This window comes from Pan paniscus, chromosome 5 (genome assembly GCF_029289425.2).
Source record: "Pan paniscus chromosome 5, NHGRI_mPanPan1-v2.0_pri, whole genome shotgun sequence".
Taxonomy (NCBI): Eukaryota; Metazoa; Chordata; class Mammalia; order Primates; family Hominidae; genus Pan; species Pan paniscus.
This window is the reverse complement of record NC_073254.2, coordinates 66,907,920-66,927,300: the sequence shown is the minus strand read 5'-3', so window position 1 is coordinate 66,927,300 and position 19,381 is coordinate 66,907,920. Positions and strand designations below refer to the sequence as shown.

General features: G+C 39.3%; 1 protein-coding gene across 5 annotated transcripts in view; it reads right to left on the bottom strand.

Annotated features, from left to right (window-relative positions):
- Nucleotides 1-19,381, bottom strand: part of EFHC1 (EF-hand domain containing 1) — a 73,836-nt gene that overhangs the window by 32,454 nt on the left and 22,001 nt on the right. For all 5 annotated transcript variants that reach the window (XR_004671997.3, XR_008625629.2, XR_008625628.2 and 2 more), the window contains exons 4-5: nt 7,072-7,221; nt 5,616-5,808 (exon numbers count right to left, since the gene is read on the bottom strand). Coding sequence is in view for 2 of the 5 variants with exons in the window: in XM_003833152.7 (XP_003833200.1) it covers nt 5,616-5,808; nt 7,072-7,221 (343 nt within the window). In the remaining 3 variants the exon portion in view is untranslated. The remainder of the gene's footprint in view (nt 1-5,615; nt 5,809-7,071; nt 7,222-19,381) is intronic.

Genomic DNA, 19,381 nt, shown 5'->3' with positions numbered 1-19,381 from the left:
AGGTCAGGAGATCGAGACCATCCTGGCTAACACGGTGAAACCCCATCTCTACTAAAAATACAAAAAATTAGCCGGGCGTAGTGGCAGGCGCCTGTAGTCCCAGCTACTCGGGAGGCTGAGGCAGGAGAATGGTGTGAACCTGGGAGGCGGAGCTTGCAGTGAGCCAAGACCACGCCACTGCACTCCAGCCTGGGCGACAAAGCGAGACTCCGTCTCAAACAAACAAACAAACAAACAAAACAAAAAAACCTGTCACGCTATTTTTCAAAGTGGTTGTTTCAGTTGACCTTCCACTAGCAGTGTGTGAAATTTTCAGCTGCTTCACATCCTTGTCAACACTTGGTATGGTCAGTCTTTTTAATTTTGGACATTCTAGTGGGTATACAGTAGTATCTTACATGGTTTTAATTTGCATTTCTCTAATAAGTAACTATGGTAAATATCTTTTTGTGTGCTAACTTGTCATACATGCATGCTTTTGGTGAGGTATCTATTCTAATCCTTTACCTATTTTTTATTTGGGTTGTTTTACTAAGTTTTAAGAGCCACTTTGTATATCCTATGACAAGTACCTTGTCAAATATGTTTTACAAATATTTTTCCCAATCTTTAGCTTTTCCTTTCACTTTCCTAACAGTGTCTTTTGAAAAGCAAAACTTTTATTATTTATGTATTTATTTTTAAATTTTAGACTCAGGGGGTACATGTCCAGGTTGGTTGCACAGGTATATTGCATGATGCTGAAGTTTGAGCTATTGATCCTGTCACCCAAATAGTGAACACAGTACCTGATAGGTAGTTCTTCAACCCTTGTCCCTCTCCCTTACTTCTTCCTTTTGGAGTCCCCAGTGTCTATTGTTCCTGTCTTTGTGTCCATGTGTATACCCAATGCTCTGTTTCTGTGTTAATTCACTTAGTATAATGGCCTCTACCTGCATCCAAGTTGCTGCAAAGAATATGATTTTATTTTTTATGGCCATATAGTATTCCATGGTGTATATGTACCATTAACACATTTTCTTTATCCAATCCACCAGTGATGGGCACCTGGGTTGATTCCATGTCTTTGCTATTGTGAACAGTGCTGCAATAAACATGAATACAAGTATCTTTTGGATACAACAATTTATTTTCTTTTGGGTATATACCCAATAATGGGATTGGTGTAGTTCTATTTTTGGAGAAATCTCCAAACTGTTTTCCTCAGGGGCTGAACTAGTTCACATTCCCGCCAACAGTGTATAAGCATTCCCTTTTCTCTGCAAGCTTGCCAACATCTGTTATTTTTTGACTTAATAATAGCCATTCTGACTGGTATGATTGCATCCCTCTGATGATTAGTGATGTTGGGCATTTTTAAAATGTTTGTTGTCCATTTGTATGTTTTGAGAAGTGTCTGTTCATGTCCTTTGCCTACTTTTCAATGGGGTTATTTGTTATTTTTCTTGTTGATTTAAGTTCCTTATAGATGCTGGATATTAGACATTTGTCAAATGCATTGTTTCAAATATTTTCTCCCATTCTGTAGGCTGTTTCCTCTGTTGATAGCTTCTTTTGCTATGCACAAGCTCTTTAGTTTAATTAGGTCCCAATTGTCAATTTTTGTTTTCATTACATTTGCTTTTTTTTTCCCCCTGCTCTGAGACAGGGTCTCACTCTGTCGCCCAGGTCTATGATCCATTTGGGGTTAACTTTTATGTATGGCGAGGTAAGGGTTGAAGTTTATTTATTTATTTACTTTTGCATAGGCTATTGAATTGTTCCAGCACCTTTTGTTAAAAAGACAATCATTTCTCCACCAAATTGCTTTTTTACCTTTGTCAAAAATCAAATGACCTCATATGTGTGTATCTATTTCTGGACAATTTGTTCTATTTCATTGATCTGTATGTTGATCTCATCAGATTGTAAAGTCTTTGAGATATGGGGCTTATAGTAGTTTCAGATCTCCATTGCCTAGCATGGTGTTTCCTTCATCTATATGGATGTTCGATTAATATTATTTGAATGACTGAGTGAGCCAACAAAGATGCACAGAAAGTGAGGAAATACATTCAACTTTCTGGAACACTAAAGGTCTAAGGGGTGTTCAAGATTCATCTAACAGGCAAGGGCAAGATCAAACTATGAAAGCCAGTCTGAAGGATAACTAACATATTTAGACTTTCAGAACCTGGTTCCTTGGGTTCAAGAGCTGAGTAGAAAGCTTTTGTTAAGTCAAAAAATGTCCTGTTTTGATATTACCTGCCACCTATTGGTAATATGCAATTGCCCTTGACGAAGAAATAACTTTCTGAATTTCTGATATTTTAACTCCATCCATTATAAATATATAATTTTGATTTATCTTAGCTACTTAAAAGGAGGCCCTGGTTGAGAGGACTTTTGAAAGTTACTCCCATAATTTCCTATTACTGTCTAATACAAACTCTCTGCCTAGCCACCATCTCTTGGGCGCCCCCAAACATGCCATACTTGTTCCTAATTCCCAACTTTTGCTCTTGTTCTTCTTTCTAGTGAGCTCTTTGTTCTCTGCCATTCTAAATCTGAGTCTAATCCCAGCTCTTCCACAAAGACTTCTTTAGTTTTTCAGGCCCACACCTTTGTCCTTCTGACCTCGGTCTGCATGACTTAACTAATTACATAATCAGATAATCTGGTATACTCGTGTTATTACTTAACAGCTTTGTGTATTTTATATGCCTTGTCTTCTTAATGACACTAGAAATGACTGAAAGATAGGATTCTAGGAATGGGAGTTACATTTTGTCCTCCATAGCATTTAGCATGTGAAATGGTTCCCATAGCAGATTATTTACCTCTTGTTTAATTGAATTTAATAAAAATCACCCATTGGATAAATGCCTTTGAGAGTCAATTAGACATCATTCTTTTAACATTACCATTCTAGTTAAAGGAATTATGTAGCTGATGGGAACATAGCCTTTTCTGTACCTCATGACTGATACCTTTTTTCTTTTTTTGAGATGGAGTCTTGCTCTGTTCACTCCCAGGCTGGAGTGAAGTGGCGCAATCTCTGCTCACTGCAGCCTCTGTCTCCTGGCTTCAAGCAATTCTCCTGCCTCAGCCTCCTAAGTAGCTGGGACTACAGGCACCTGCCACCATGCCCAGGTAATTTTTGTATTTTTTAGTAGAGAGGGGGGTTTCACCATGTTGGCCAGACTGGTCTCGAACTCCTGACTTCAGGTGATCCTCCCACCTTGGCCTCCCAAAGTGACGGGATTATAGGCTTTAGCCACAGCGACCAGCCTGTTTCCTACTTTTTAAAAGAACCCTATATATGCCACCAGGCTGCCTCTCCATGCAACTTTGATAAAAAATTTTTAATTGGGAAATTATAGAAGAGGATAATTATATATTAAGTTTTCAATATAGGTCACATTGATAAAGCAGAGACAAACCTGGAATCTGTCATTTAAAGGGATTTAGTTTCAGTGAGACTTTTCATGCCACCCTGAATATATTCCTATCCATTTTCTTTATCTATTGTAAATCTAATGTTTGTTAGCTCTGAACTGCATGGATTTCAGGCTTGTTTAAGCATTCTGAAAGGCCAAAATTACTATATTAAGTCCCATTGTCATTGAACTCTAAGACGATTCTGTAGAGAACTGATTATAAGAATATGTATAGTAGGTAGAAGCCAAACTATGTTGAACTAGGGCACAGATCCAGTTGTTTCTATTTGAGAATACAAGCTGAATTAGCAGTATTTTCATTTTTTAAAAAAAAAATATAATATAAACTTTCCTAATTCTAAAATGATGACAATTTTCACTCCCTTTTATCCTTTTCCCCAATCTCATTCTCCTCTCCTCACATGCAATCATTCTAATGCAGCTATGTGACTGAATGTGTCCTACATGTACTACGTTTTGCATGTGTTATAGCATTATATATCTAATTTCATGTATTTTTTCCTACACAGCACTATGTTTTTAAGATCCATCCACTTGCTTTCTGTGTACATCTTGTTTACTGCTTCTAACTACTGTATATTAATCAAAATGTACCTTCACTACATTTTGCTTATCCATTCTCTCAATGATGGAAACCTCGAACTCCTTGCCCACAAATAATACTGCATTTTTCATAAAAAAGCACTGTGCAAGCGAAGCAATACGTACAGACACGTTGAATTTAGCCTCAGACTACACGTTTATTTATAACCTCTAATGTAGACAAACTTCTTGCTCAATACCTGAAATTTCTTTTTCTTTTTTTTTTTGAGATGGAGTCTCACTCTGTCACCCAGGCTGGAGTGCAGTGGCACGATCTTGGCTCGCCGCAACCTCCACCTCCCGGGTTCAAACAATTCTCCTGCCTCAGCCTCCTGAGTAGCTGGGACTACAGGTGCACGCCACCACGCCCAGCTAATTTTTTGTATTTTTAGTAGAGATGGGGTTTCACCATGTTAGCTAGAATGGTCTCGATCTCCTGACTTCATGATCCACCTGCCTTGGCCTCCCAAAGTGCTGGGATTACAGGTGTGAGCCACCGTGCCCAGCCCCAATACCTGAAATTTCTTATATCCTAATTCCCAAAAAATATAGTAAAAAGAAAAAAAAATCAGTGAACACATTTACAGAATTCTGTCAGCCACCCAAACATAAGAGCTATCAGTCATTACATGTGACCAAGATGACATTATTCTAAGAGAAATGTAAAAACTACTAAGACAATAACTAAAGCAAGCCTACTCATCCCAGGAAACAGTGAACAGCAGGTATTTGCTGCCATTTTGTTGCACTGCCACTCTCAAACATGGTAGGTAACTTTTTTTCTTTTTCTGGAGATAGGATCTCACTGTTGCCCAGGCTGGAGTGCAGCACCACAATCACAGCTCACCGCAGCCTCGACCTCCCAGGCTCAGATGATCCTCTCACCTCAGCCTCCCAAGTAGCTGGGAATACAGGTGTGCGGCACCAAGCACGGCTAATTTTTGTATTTTTTGTAGAGAGGGGGTTTCATCACGTTGCCCAGGCTGGTCTCAAACTCTTGGGCTCAAGCAATCCACCCGCCTCAGTCTCCCAAAGTGCTGGGATTATAGGAGTGAGCCATCATGCCCAGCCCATGCTAGGTAATTTTAAACCAGTAAAGAATGAGCTGGGTTTGACACAATGGACCTCACCTCTATGAGTCACAGACATGCCTTTTCCAATCTCAAGTTAAACCACATAGAAACTTCCTGTTTAGGAAGTAGTTGAAGTGAGAAGCAAAGTCAGGAAAGCATATAAATAAAAGCTAAGCTTTCATTCATATCCTTGAATGAAAACAAGCCTGTTTGAAAAATGCATTAAAAATCTAATATTAAATTGTTTCAGTTCAGAAACCTTGCTCTGCTGCACTTTAAATAAATCTCCCACTGTTGTTTTGGTTTTGTTTCCTTGACCTGGGTACCAGACTGTCTTGGGGGCATGCCTGGACCAAGGGGCAAGTAAAGGAGGAAAGCTGTGGGAAGCCATTTTCTGAGCATCTAAGCAAAAATAGCTAGAGGCTTCCAAGTATAAACGAATTTTGCATACTGATTAAGTAACTCCTTTAAGAACCTAAAAACATCCCAAGTAACAGAGAATAAACTGAATCAAACATACTTGCATTTTCCACCAAAACTTTGGGCATACGCTGGCGGTTCATTAGGAGTGGGAAAGGATCTCTCCCATCATTCCGTTCGTGGACCTCTCGAATTTCCACCGTATCATCCATAAGATAGTAATGAATGATGTAGGTCCGACATTCACCATACATGCTGTCTGTATCATCCCAGATTGCATAGAATCGAAGGACCTTTGAAGAATCCAAAGTAGTGACTCAAGAATCTTAAAAGTAGGGAGTTCAACTTGGCTACTTTGGCAATTATGTATCAACGATGGAAAGACTAGCTGGAAAGACTATAAAGTAATTTCAGATGAGGTAAATTGAAAAAAAAAGAAATATTCATCAAACATACTAAAACATCTGAAATTATGTACTATATGTCAGCAGCTGGAAAGAATTAAATAATAGGATTATAAGTTTGTGCCAAAAAAGAAGAGCTCACTTTGATCCAAAATATTAGTCAGTGAAAGAGAAGCTAAATTAAAAGAGCAATGAAGTTCTTTACATAGTGGTATATATATATTAATAAAGGTACATGTGAATATGGTTTATATATAATTAGTATAGAAAAAATTTTTATTTATTAACCAGTCTTTTTTTGGTCCGATCAACACATATCTTCTAGCAATAATATAAACACAATCTTTTTTTTTTTTTTTTTTTTTTTGGCTAGGCTTCTTCAAATCGTGGGAATAAACACAATCTTTAAATACAAAATAATAACAGATATATGACTGATATGAACAAAATCCTTAAAAGACCATGCTAGTGCTAGTTTACATTTTCTGAACTAAAAGGGGTTAAATGTCTAAAGAAAAGGAGCAGCAAAGAAGCACTGAGGGTGATCTCTTCCTTTTCTTTCTCCCTTTAGTACAGAAAGGGAAGGATTTAAATCTGCTTATACACATCAGCTCACAAGGGAGAGGATTAGGAAGGTTGGAACAGAGTTGGAAAATGCTCAGAACATTCTGGACTCCAATATTAATATAACATTTAACAAGGAAGCATCTGTAGCGGGGCTTCTGTGAAATTAAACATTTTAACATTACAACCTATATGTATGCATATTTTTGAAATTTCCTAATAATCGATTTATGGTTTCGCAAAGGAGTCTATGAAATTAGCTCATTTTAAGGGAAAGAAATTGTCAATTGGAAACGTAAGGTGGGAAGCAGATGTAGCTCAGGAATTGCTTTGAGATTTAAATGTTTGGTGAGGTTCACAAAACAACTCCGCAACTCCACGATCTTCTTTGGATCTCCATATGAAATGTAGGCATTCCTGTACCTGTAACCCTTGATGAAAACAGAAAGACAGTACTGTGTCCAAACAGTTCAATTATAGCTGTAATGTTTCAAAATAGTTACCAATACAGCTACCCAAACCTTTTGCCAATAAATGTAGGTCACATTTGGAAATAAGTAAGCCTACTGTGGTTCCTATGTCACTTACCTGTTTGTCAAAGGTGAGAAATTGCTTGAGTTGATCAAAGTCTGATGGGGTGACATACTTACGAAGAGGCTGTTTTCGGAGTTCAGTGTAAGGATCAAGAGCCATCTTCTCTGGTGGATTTAATTCAATTCCTTGGCTTTCTAAAAATACCTAAATAATTAAAAGTTAACAATGATCATCTTTCTTGGAGCTTTTCAGAGTAAGTTATAAACTGATGATATAAAAATAAGTGTATGGGCCAGGCACTGTGGCTCAGGCCTACAATCTCAGCACTTTGGGAGGCTGAGGTAGGAGGACTCCTGAAACGCAGGAGTTCACAATCAGCCTGAGCAACATAGTGAGACCCTGTTTCTACAAAAACATTTAAAAGTTAGACTGGTTTGATGGCATTTGCCTGCAGTCCAGGCTACTCAGGAGGCTGAAGTGAGTAGACTGCTTGAGCTCAGGAGGTCAAGGCTGCAGTGAGCCATGATCATGACACTGCACTCCAGCCTGCGTCACAGCAAGACCCCGCCTCAAATAAAGAAAAAAAGAAAGAAAAAGTGTAATAATGATTTCTATGCCATTGCTTAAGTTAAACATTAGTTTGCTGCTTGAGTGTATGTAAGCTGTATTAAGTCTCCAACTGAGCCAACTCCATAATGCAGGTAATAATTGAGAGTTACCTGAAGTATTTTATATTGTTATATTGCTAGGTATTTGCTAAGCTAGTTGGGAGGCACAATGGCAAAATAACTGTTTTCAAATAATTTAAATCAATCAAATTTAGTTAGGTGCCTGTAACAGAGTAAGTCTTAGGATTGCTTACTTTCATATATCTGGAACCTAACCATGGTTTCAAACAATATGTAATTCCTATTAGGTCTGGAGGCAAGCTGCACAATGGCCAAGTTAGGCTGAAATCATATTCCCAATTTTCTAATTCACTTAAAACAAATACTGTATATGATTAAGTCCCTTCCCCTCACCAAAAAAGAAAAAAAAGAAAGCATACCCACTGGTTATATTAGACCAGAAAACGTGTTAGCAAAATAGGAAAGACAAACCAAGTGCTCAAATTTCACCAGACATTCCTGAAAGGGACAGTGAGAAAGCAAACAACTTGGAAAACATATTTCAGGATATTGTCCACAAAAACCTCCTCAACCTCACTAGAGAGGCCAACAATCAAATTAAGGAAATACAAAGAATCCCTGCAAGATTCTATGCAAGGAGATCATCCCCAAGCCACATAATCATCAGATTTTCCAAGGTCAAAATGAAAGAAAGAATGTTAAAAGCAGCTACAGAGAAAGGGCAGGTCACGTACAAAGGGAACCCCATCAGGCTAACACTGGACTTCTCGGCTGAAACCCTATAAGCCAGAAGAGATTGGGGGCCTATATTCAACATTCTTAAAGAAGAAAAATCTTCAACCAAGAATTTCATATCTAGCCAAACTAAGCTTCTTAGCAAAGGAGAAATAAGATCCTTTTCTGATAAGCAAATGCTGACAGAGTTCATTACCACCAGACCTGCCTTACAAGAGATCTTAAGAGGAGCACTAAATATGGAAAGAAAAGGCCATTACCAGCCAATACAAAACACACAAGTACACAGACCAGTGACACTATAAAGCAACCACACAAACAAACCAGCATAATAACCAGCTAACAACACAATGACAGGATCAAATCTACACATATCAACACTAATCTTAAATATAAATGGACTAAAGGCCCCATTTAAAAGGCACAGAGGCCAGGCATGGTGGCTCATGCCTGTAATCCCAGTACTTTGGGAGGCAGAGGTGCGTGGATCACTTGAGGTCAGGAGTTTAGGACCAGCCTGGCCAACATGGTGAAACCCAGTTTCTGCTAAAAAATACAAAAATTAGCCAGGCATGGTGGTACACACCTGTAATCCCAGCTACTCGGGAGGCTGAGGCAGGAGAATCACTTGAGCCCGGGAGGCAGAGTTTGCAGTGAGCTGAGAGCACGCCACTGCACGCCAACCTGGGTGACAAAGTGAGATTCTGTCTCAAAAACAAACAAAACAAACAAACAAACAAAAAAACCACAATGCAGAATAACAAGCTGGATAAAAAAGGAAGACCCAATGGTATGCTGTCTTCAAGAGACCTATCTCACACGCAATGACACCCAAAGGCTCAAAATAAAGGGATAGAAGAAAATCTACCAAGCAGATGGAAAATAGAAAAAAGCAGGGGTTGCAGTCCTAATTTCAGACAAAACAGACTTTAAACCACCAAAGATCAAAAAAGACAAAGAAGGGCACTGTATAATGGTAAAGGATCCATCTCAACAAAAAAACCTAACTATGCTAAATACATATGCACCCAATACAGGAACACCCAGATTCATAAAGCAAGTTCTTAGATATCTACAATGAGACTTGGACTCCCATACAATAGCAGTGGGAGACTTTAAAACTTCCCTGACAGTATTAAACAGATCATTGAGGCAGAAAATTAACAAAGATATTCAGGACCTCACTCAACATTGGACCAAATGGATGTGACCTACCTCTACAGAACCTTCCACCCAAAAACAACAGAGTATACGTTATTCTCATCACCACATGGCACATATTCTAAAATCGACCACATAATCAAACAGAAAACAATTCTCAGGAAATGCAAAAGAACCAAAATCATAGCAAACACACTCCCAGATGACAGCATAATAAAAATAGAAGTCAAAACTAAAAAAACCACTCAAAACCATGCAATTACATGGACATTAAACAACCTGCTCCTGAATGACTTTTGGGTAAATAATGAAATTAAGGCAGAAATCAAGAATTTCTTTGAAAGTAATGGAACAAAGATATGACATACCAGAATCTCTGGGACACAGCTAAGGCAGTATTAAGACAGAAATTTATAGCACTAAACGCCCATGTCAAAAAGTTACATCTCAAATTAACAACCTAATATCACAACTGAAAGAACTACAGAAGCAAGAGCAAATCAACCTCAAAGCTAGCAGAAGACAAGGAATAACCAAAATCAGAGCTGAACTGAAGGAAATCAAGACACAAAAAACCATTCAAAAGATCAATGAATCCAGGAGTTGGTTTTTATTAAAAAGATAGGCCACTAGCTAGACTAATGTAGAAGAGAGAAGATCTAAATAAACACAATTAGAAACAACAAAGGGGATGTTACCACTGACCCCACAGAATCATAAGCAACCATCAGAGAATATTATGAACACCTGTATGCACAACACTAGAAAACCTAGAAGAGATGGATAAATTCCTGGACACATACACTCACCCAAGACTGAACTAGGAAGAAACTGATTCCCTGAACAGACTGATAACAAGCTCTGAAAATGAATCAGTAATCAATAGCCTATGAACCAAAAAAGGCCCAGGGCCAGAGGGATTCACAGCTGAATTCTACCAGATATAGAAAGAAGAGCTGGTACTATTTTTTTTTTTTTTTTTGAGATGGAGTCTTGCTCTGTCGCCCAGACTGGAGTGCAGTGGCACAATCTCGGCTCGTTGCAAGCTCTGTCTCCCGGGTTCACGCCATTCTCCTGCCTCAGCCCCCTGAGTAGCTGGGACTACAGGTGCCTGCCACCACGCCTGGCTAATTTTTTGTATTTTTAGTAGAGATGGGGTTTCACTGTGTTAGCCAGGATGGTCTCGATCTCCCGACCTCATGATCCACCTGCCTCAGCCTCCCAAAGTGCTGGGATTACAGGCGTGAGCCACCGCACCCGGCCAAGAGCTGGTACTGTTCCTACAGAAAATATTCCAAAAAGTTGAGGAGGAGGGATTCCTCCCTAACTCATTCTATGAGGCCAGCATCATTCTGATACCAAAACCTGGCAGAGACACAACAGAAAAAGAAAACTTCAGGCCAATATATTTGATGAACATCAATGCAAATATCCTTAACAAAATATCTGCAAACTGAATCCAGAAGCACATCAAAAAGGTAATCCACCACAATCAAGTAGGCTTCATTTCCAGCATGCAAAGTTGGTTCAACATACACAAATCAATAAATGTGATTCATCACATAAACAAAACTAGAGACAGAAACCACATAATTATCTCAATAGCTATATAAAAGACTTTGGGTAAAATTCAATATCCCTTAATGAGAAAAACTCTCAATAAACTAGGTAGGAGAGGTTCCAAGATGGCCGAACAGGAACAGCTCCAGTCTGAAGCTCCCAGCATGAGCAACGCAGAAGACGGGTGATTTCTGCATTACCAACTGAGGTACTGGGTTCATCTCACTGGGGTTTGTCAGACAGTGGGTGCAGCCCATGGAGCAGGGCAGGGCATTGCCTCATCTGTGAAGCACAAGGGGTCGGGGAATTCCCTTTCCTAGCAAAGGGAAGCTGTGACAGACAGTATCTGGAAAAACAGGACACTCCCACCCTAATACTGCACTTTTCCAATGGCCTTAGCAAATGGCACACCAGGAGATTATATCCCGCACCTGGCTCGGAGGGTCCCACACCCACAGAGCCTCTCTCACTGCTAGCACAGCAGCCTGAGATCGAACTGCAAGGCGGCAGCGAGGCTGGTGGAGGGGCATCCGCCATTGCTGAGGCTTGAGCAGCTAAAAAAAGCAGCTGGGAAGCTCGAACTGGGTGGAGCCCATGGCACCTCAAGGAGGCCTGCCTGCCTCTGTAGACTCCACCTCTGGGGGCAGGGCATAGCTGAACAAAAGGCAGCAGAAACTTCTGCAGACTTAAACGTCCCTGTCTGACAGCTTTGAAGAGAGCAGTGGTTCTCCCAGCACGAAGTTTGAGATCTGAGAACGGACAGACTGCCTCCTCAAGTGGGTCCCTGACCCCCAAGTAGCCTAACTGGGAGACACCTCCCAGTAGGGGCCAACTGACACCTCATACAGCCAGGTGCCCCTCTGAGACGAAGCTTCCAGAGGAAGGATCAGGCAGCAACATCTGCTGTTCAGCAATATTCACTGTTCTGCAGCCTCCACTGGTAATACCCAGGCAAACAGGGTCTGAAGTGGACCTCCAGCAAACTCCAACAGACCTGCAGCTGAGGGTCCTGACTGTTAGAAGGAAAACTAACAAACAGAAAGGACATCCACACCAAAAACCTATCTGTACGTCACCATCATCAAAGACCAAAGGTAGATAAAACCACAAACACGGGGAGAAACCAGAGCAGAAAAGCTAAAAATTCTAAAAATCAGAGTGCCTCTTCTCCTCCAAAGGAACGCAGCTCCTCGCCAGCAATGGAACAAAGCTGGATGCAGAATGACTTTGATGAGTTGAGAGAAAAAGGCTTCAGACAATCAGTAATAACAAACTTCTCCGAGCTAAAGGAGGATGTTCGAACCCATCGCAAAGAAGCTAAAAACCTTGAAAAAAAGATTAGACGAATGGCTAACTAGAATAAACAGTGTAGAAAAGTCCTTACATGACCTGATGGAGCTGAAAACCATGGCATGAGAACTATGTGATGCATGCACAAGCTTCAGTAGCCGATTAGATCAAGTGGAAGAAAGGGTATCAGTGATTGAAGATCAAATGAATGAAATGAAGTGAGAAGAGAAGTTTAGAGAAAAAAGAGTAAAAAGAAATGAACAAAGCCTCCAAGAAATATGGAACTATGTGAAAAGACCAAATCTACATCTGACTGGTGTACCTGAAAGTGATGGGGAGAATGTAACCAAGTTGGAAAACACTCTGCAGGATATTATCCAAGAGAACTTCCCCAAACTAGTGAGGCAGGCTAACATTCAAATTCAGGAAATACAGAGAACGCCACAAAGATACTCCTTGAGAAGAGCAACTCCAAGGCACATAATTGTCAGATTCACCAAAGTTGAAATGAAGGAAAAAAATGTTAAGGGCAGCCAGAGAGAAAGGTCGGGTTACCCACAAAGTGAAGCCGTTCAGACCAACAGCGGATCTCTCGGCAGAAACTCTACAAGCCAGAAGAGAGTGGGGGCCAATAATCAACATTCTTAAAGAAAAGAATTTTCAACCCAGAATTTCATATCCAGCCAAACTAAGCTTCATAAGTGAAGGAGAAATAAAATCCCTTATAGACAAACAAATGCTAAGAGATTTTGTCACCACCAGGCCTGCCCTAAAAGAGCTCCTGAAGGAAGCACTAAACATGGAAAGGAACAACCGGTACCAGCCACTGCAAAAACATGCCAAATTGTAAAAACCATCAATGCTAGGAAGAAACTGCATCAACTAATGAGCAAAATAACCATCTAACATCATAATGACAGGATCAAATTCACACTTAACAATATTAACCTTAAATATAAATGAACTAAATGCTCCAATTAAAAGACACAGACTGGCAAACTGGATAAAGACTCAAGACCCATCAGTGTGCTGTATTCAGGAGACCCATCTGACGTGCAGAGACACACACAGGCTCAAAATAAAGGGATGGCAGAAGATCAACCAAGCAAATGGAAAACAAAAAAAAGCAGGGGTTGCAATCCTAGTCTCTGATAAAACAGACTTTAAACCAACAAAGATCAAAAGAGACAAAGAATGCCGTTACATAATGGTAAAGGGATCAATTCAACAAGAAGAACTAACTATCCTAAATATATATGCACCCAATACAGGAGCACCCAGATTCATAAAGCAAGTCCTTAGTGACGTACAAAGAGACTTAGACTCCCACACGATAATAATGGGAGACTTTAACACCCCACTGTCAACATTAGACAGATCAACGAGACAGAAAGTTAATAAGGATAACCAGGAATTTAACTCAGCTCTGCCCCAAGCAGACCTAATAGACATCTACAGAATTCTCCACCCCAAATCAACAGAATATACATTCTTCTCAGCACCACATCGCACTTATTCCAAAATTGACCACATAGTTGGAAGTAAAGCACTCCTCAGCAAATGTAAAAGAACAGAAATTATATAAAACTGTCTCTCAGACCACAGTGCAATCAAACTAGAACTCAGGATTAAGAAACTCAATCAAAACCACTCAACTACATGGAAACTGAACAACCTGCTCCTGAATGACTACTGGGTACATGACAAAATGAAGGCAGAAATAAAGATGTTCTTTGAAACCAATGAGAACAAAGACACAACATACCAGAATCTCTGGGACACATTTAAAGCAGTGTGTAGAAGGAAATTTATAGCACTAAATGCCCACAAGAGAAAGCAGGTAAGATCTAAAATTGACACCCTAACATCACAATTAAAAGAACCAGAGAAGCAAGAGCAAACACATTCAAAAGCTAGCAGAAGGCAAGAAATAACTAAGAACAGAGCAGAACTGAAGGAGATAGAGACACAAAAAACCCTTCAAAAAATCAATGAATCCCAATGAGATCACATGGACACAGGAAGGGGAACATCACACTCTGGGGACTGCTGCAGGGTAGGGGGAGGGGGGAGGGATAGCATTGGGAGATATACCTAATGCTAGATGACAAGTTAGTGGGTGCAGCACACTAGCATGGCACATGTATACGTATGTAACTAACCTGCACAATGTGCACATGTACCCTAAAACTTAAAGTATAATAATAAAATTAATTAATTAATTAAAAAACCAAAAAAAAAAAAATCAATGAATCCAGGAGCTGGTTTTTTGAAAAGATCAACAAAACAGACCGCTAGCAAGACTAATAAAGAAGAAAAGAGAGAAGAATCAAATAGATGCAATAAAAAAATGATAAAGGGGATATCACCATCGATCCCACAGAAATACAACCTACCATCAGAGAATACTATAAACACCTCTACACACACAAAAAAAAACTGGAAAATCTAGAGGAAATGGATAAATTCCTGGACACACACACCCTCCCAACACTAAACCGGGAAGAAGTTGAATCCCTGAATAGACCAATAACAGGTTCTGAAATTGAGGCAATAATTAATAGCCTACCAACCAAAAACAGTCCAGGACCAGACAGATTCACACCCGAATTCTACCAGAGGTACAAACAGGAGCTAGTACCATTCTTTCTGAAACTATTCCAATCAATAGAAAAAGAGGGAATCCTCCCTAATTCATTTTATGAGGCCAACATCATCCTGATACCAAAACCTGGCAGAGACACAACAAAAAAAGAGAATTTTAGACCAATATCCCTGATAAACATCGATGCAAAAATCCTCCATAAAATACTGGCAAACCGAATCCAGCAGCACATCAAAAAGCCTATTCACCACGATCAAGTTGGCTTCATCCCTTGGATGCAAGGCTGGTTCAACATACACGAATCAATAAATGGAATCCATCATATAAACGGAACCAAAGACAAAAACCACGTGATTATCTCAATAGATGCAGAAAAGGCCTTTGACAAAATTCAACAGTCCTTCATGCTAAAACCTCTCAATAAACTAGGTATTGATGGGACATATCTCAAAATAATAAGAGCTATTTATGACAAACCCACAGCCAATATCATACTGAATGGGCAAAAACTGGAAGCATTCCCTTTGAAAACTGGCACATGACAGGGATGCCCTCTCTCACTACTCCTATTCAACAGAGTGTTGGAAGTTCTGGCCAGGGCAATCAGGCAAGAGAAAGAAATAAAGGGTATTCAATTAGGAAAAGAGGAAGTCAAATTGTTCCTGTTTGCAGATGACATGATTGTATATTTAGAAAACCCTATCCTCTCAGCCCAAAATCTCCTTAAGCTGATAAGCAACTTCAGCAAAGTCTCAGGATACAAAATCAATGTGCGAAAATCACAAGCATTCTTATACACCAATAACAGACAAACAGAGAGCCAAATCATGAGTGAACTCCCATTCATAATTGCTTCAAAGAGAATAAAATACCTAGGAATCCAAATTACAAGGGACATGAAGGACCTCTTCAAGGAGAACTACAAACCACTGCTCAATGAAATAAAAGAGGACACAAACAAATGGAAGAACATTCCATACTCATGGGTATGGAGAATCAATATTGTGAAAATGGCCATACTGCCCAAGGTAATTTATAGACTCAATGCTATCCCCATCAAGCTACCAATGACTTTCTTCACAGAATTGGAAAAAACTACTTTAAAGTTCATATGGAACCAAAAAAGAGTCCGCATTGCCAAGACAATCCTAAGCCAAAAGAACAAAGCTGGAGGCATCACGCTACCTGACTTCAAACTATAGTACAAGGCTACAGTAACCAAAACAACATGGTACTGGTATCAAAACAGAGATATAGACCAATGGAACAGAACAGAGCCCTCGGAAATAATACCACACATCTACAACCATCTGATCTTTGACAAACCTGACAAAAACAAGAAATGGGGAAAGGATTCCCTATTTAATAAATGGTGCTGGGAAAACTGGCTAGCCATATGTAGAAAGCTGAAACTGGATCCCTTCCTTACACCTTATACAAAAATTAATTCAAGATGGATTAAAGACTTAAATGTTAGACGTAAAACCATAAAAACCCTAGAAGAAAACCTAGGCAATACCATTCAGGACATAGGCATGGGCAAGGACTTCATGACTAAAACACCAAAAGCAATGGCAACAAAAGCCAAAATTGACCAATGGGATGTAATTAAACTAAAGAGCTTCTGCACAGCAAAATAAACTACCATCTGAGTGAACAGGCAACCTACAGAATGGGAGAAAATTTTTACAATCTACCCATCTGACAAAGGGCTAATATCCAGAATCTACAAAGAACTTAAACAAATTTACAAGAAAAAATCAAACAACCCCATCAAAAAGTGGGCGAAGGATATGAACAGACACTTCTCAAAAGAAGACATTTATGCAGCCAACAGATACGTGAAAAAATGCTCATCATCACTGGCCATCAGAGAAATGCAAATCAAAACCACACATCTCATGCCAGTTAGCATGGAGATCATTAAAAAGTCAGGAAACAACAGGTGCTGGAGAGGATGTGGAGAAATAGGAATGCTTTTACACTGTTGGTGGGAATGTAAACTAATTCAACCATTGTGGAAGACAGTGTGGTGATTCCTCAAGGATCCAGAACGAGAAATACCATGTGACCCAGCCATCCCATTACTGGGCATATACCCAAAGGATTATAAATCATGCTGCTATAAAGTCACATGCACACGTATGTTTATTGCGGCACTATTCACAATAGCAAAGACTTGGAACCAACCCAAATGTCCAACAATGATAGACTGGATTAAGAAAATGTGGCACATATACACCATGGAATACTATGCAGCCATAAAAAATGATGAGCTCATGTCCTTTGTAGGGACATGGATGAAGCTGGAAACCATCATTCTGAGCAAACTATCGCAAGGACAGAAAACCAAACACTGCATATTCTCACTCATAGGTGGGAATTGAACAATGAGAACACTTGGACACAGGGTGGGGAACATCACACACTGGGGCCTGTCATAGGGTGGGGGGCGTGGGGAGGGATACCACTAGGAGATATACCTAATTAAATGACAAGTTAATGGGTACAGCACACCAACATGGCACATGTATACATATGCAACAAACCTGCACGTCGTGCGCGTGTACCCCATAACTTAAAGTATAATAATAAAATAAATAAATAAATAAACTAGGTATTAAAGGAACACACCTCAAAATAATCAGAGCCATCTATGAAAAACCCACAGTCAACATTATATTGAACAGGGAAAAGCTGGAAGCATTCCTCTTGAAAACTGACACAAGAAAAGGATGCCCTCTTCCACAACTTCTATCCAAGACAATATTGGAAGTCTTGGCCAGAACAATCAGTCAAGAGAAAGAAATGAAGGACATCCAAGTAGGAAGAGAGAAAGTCAAACTATCCCTGTTTGGAGACAACATGATTCTATATCTAGAAAACTCCAGAGCCTCATCCCAAAAACTCCTTAAGTTAATAAACAACTTCGGCAAAATTTTAGGACACAAAATCAACATACAAAAATCACTAGCACTCCTATACACCAACAACAGCCAAGCTGAGAGTAAAATCAGGAACACAATCCCATTTACAACTGTCACAAAAAGAATAAAATACCTAGGAATACAGCTAACCAGGGAGATGAAAGATCTCTACAATGAGAATTACAAAACACTGCTTAAGGAAATCAGAGATAACACAAGCAAATGAAAAAACATTACATGCTCATGGATACGAAAAATCAATATCTTTACAGTCACCATACTGCCCAAAGCAATGTACAGATTCAATGCTATTCCTATCAAATTGCCAGTGACACTCTTCACAGAACTAGAAAAAAATACTTTAAAATTCAATGGTACCCAAAAAGAGCCTGAATAGTCAAGGCAATTCTAAGCAAAAGAACAAAGCTGGAGGCATCATGTTACCTGCCTTCAAACTATACTACAGGGCTACAGTAACCAAAACAGTACGGTACTGGTACAAAAACAGACACATAGACCAATGGAATAGAATAGGGAGCTCAGAAATAAGGCTACACACCTATAATTATGTGATCTTCAACAAAGTTGACAAAAATAAGCAATGGGGAAAGGTGCTGGGATAACCTGCTAGCCATATGCTAGCCATATATCTTACACCAGATATAAAAATCAACTCAAGATAGATAAAAGACTTAAATGTAAAACCCAAAACTATAAACACCCTGGAAGACAACCAAGGCAACACTATTCTAAACATAGGAATGGGCAAAGATTTCATGCCAAAGACACCAAAAGCAATCACAACAAAAGCAAAAATTGACAAATGGTATCTAATTAAACGTAAGAGCTTCCGCAGAGCAAAAGAAAGCATCAACAGAGTAAAAAGACAATCTACAGAATGGGAAAGAAATATTTGCAAACTATGCATCTGACAAAGGTCCAATATGCACCATCTATAAGAAACTTTAATTTACAAGAAAAAAGCAAAGAACCCCATTAAAAAGTGGGCAAAGGACACGAACAGACACTTCTCAAAAGAAGACATACACATGGCCAATAACCACAAGAAAAAAAAGCTCAACATCACTATCATTAGAGAAATGCAAATCAAAACCACAATGAAATATCATCTCACACCAGTCAGAATGGCTATTAAAAAGTAAAAAAATAACAGGTGCTGTCAAGGTTGTGGAGAAAAAGAAATGTTTATACACTGGTGATGAGAGTATAAATTAGTTCAACCATTGTAGAAAGCAGTGTGGTGATTCCTAAAAGACCTGAAAACAGAACTACCATTTGACCTAGGAATCTCATTATTGGGTATATACCCAAAGGAATATAAATCATTCTGCCATAAAGACATATCCGCAAGTATGTTCATCGCAGCACTATTCATAATAGCAAAGACATGGAATCAACCTGAATGCCCATCAATGGTAAACTGGAAAAAGAAAATG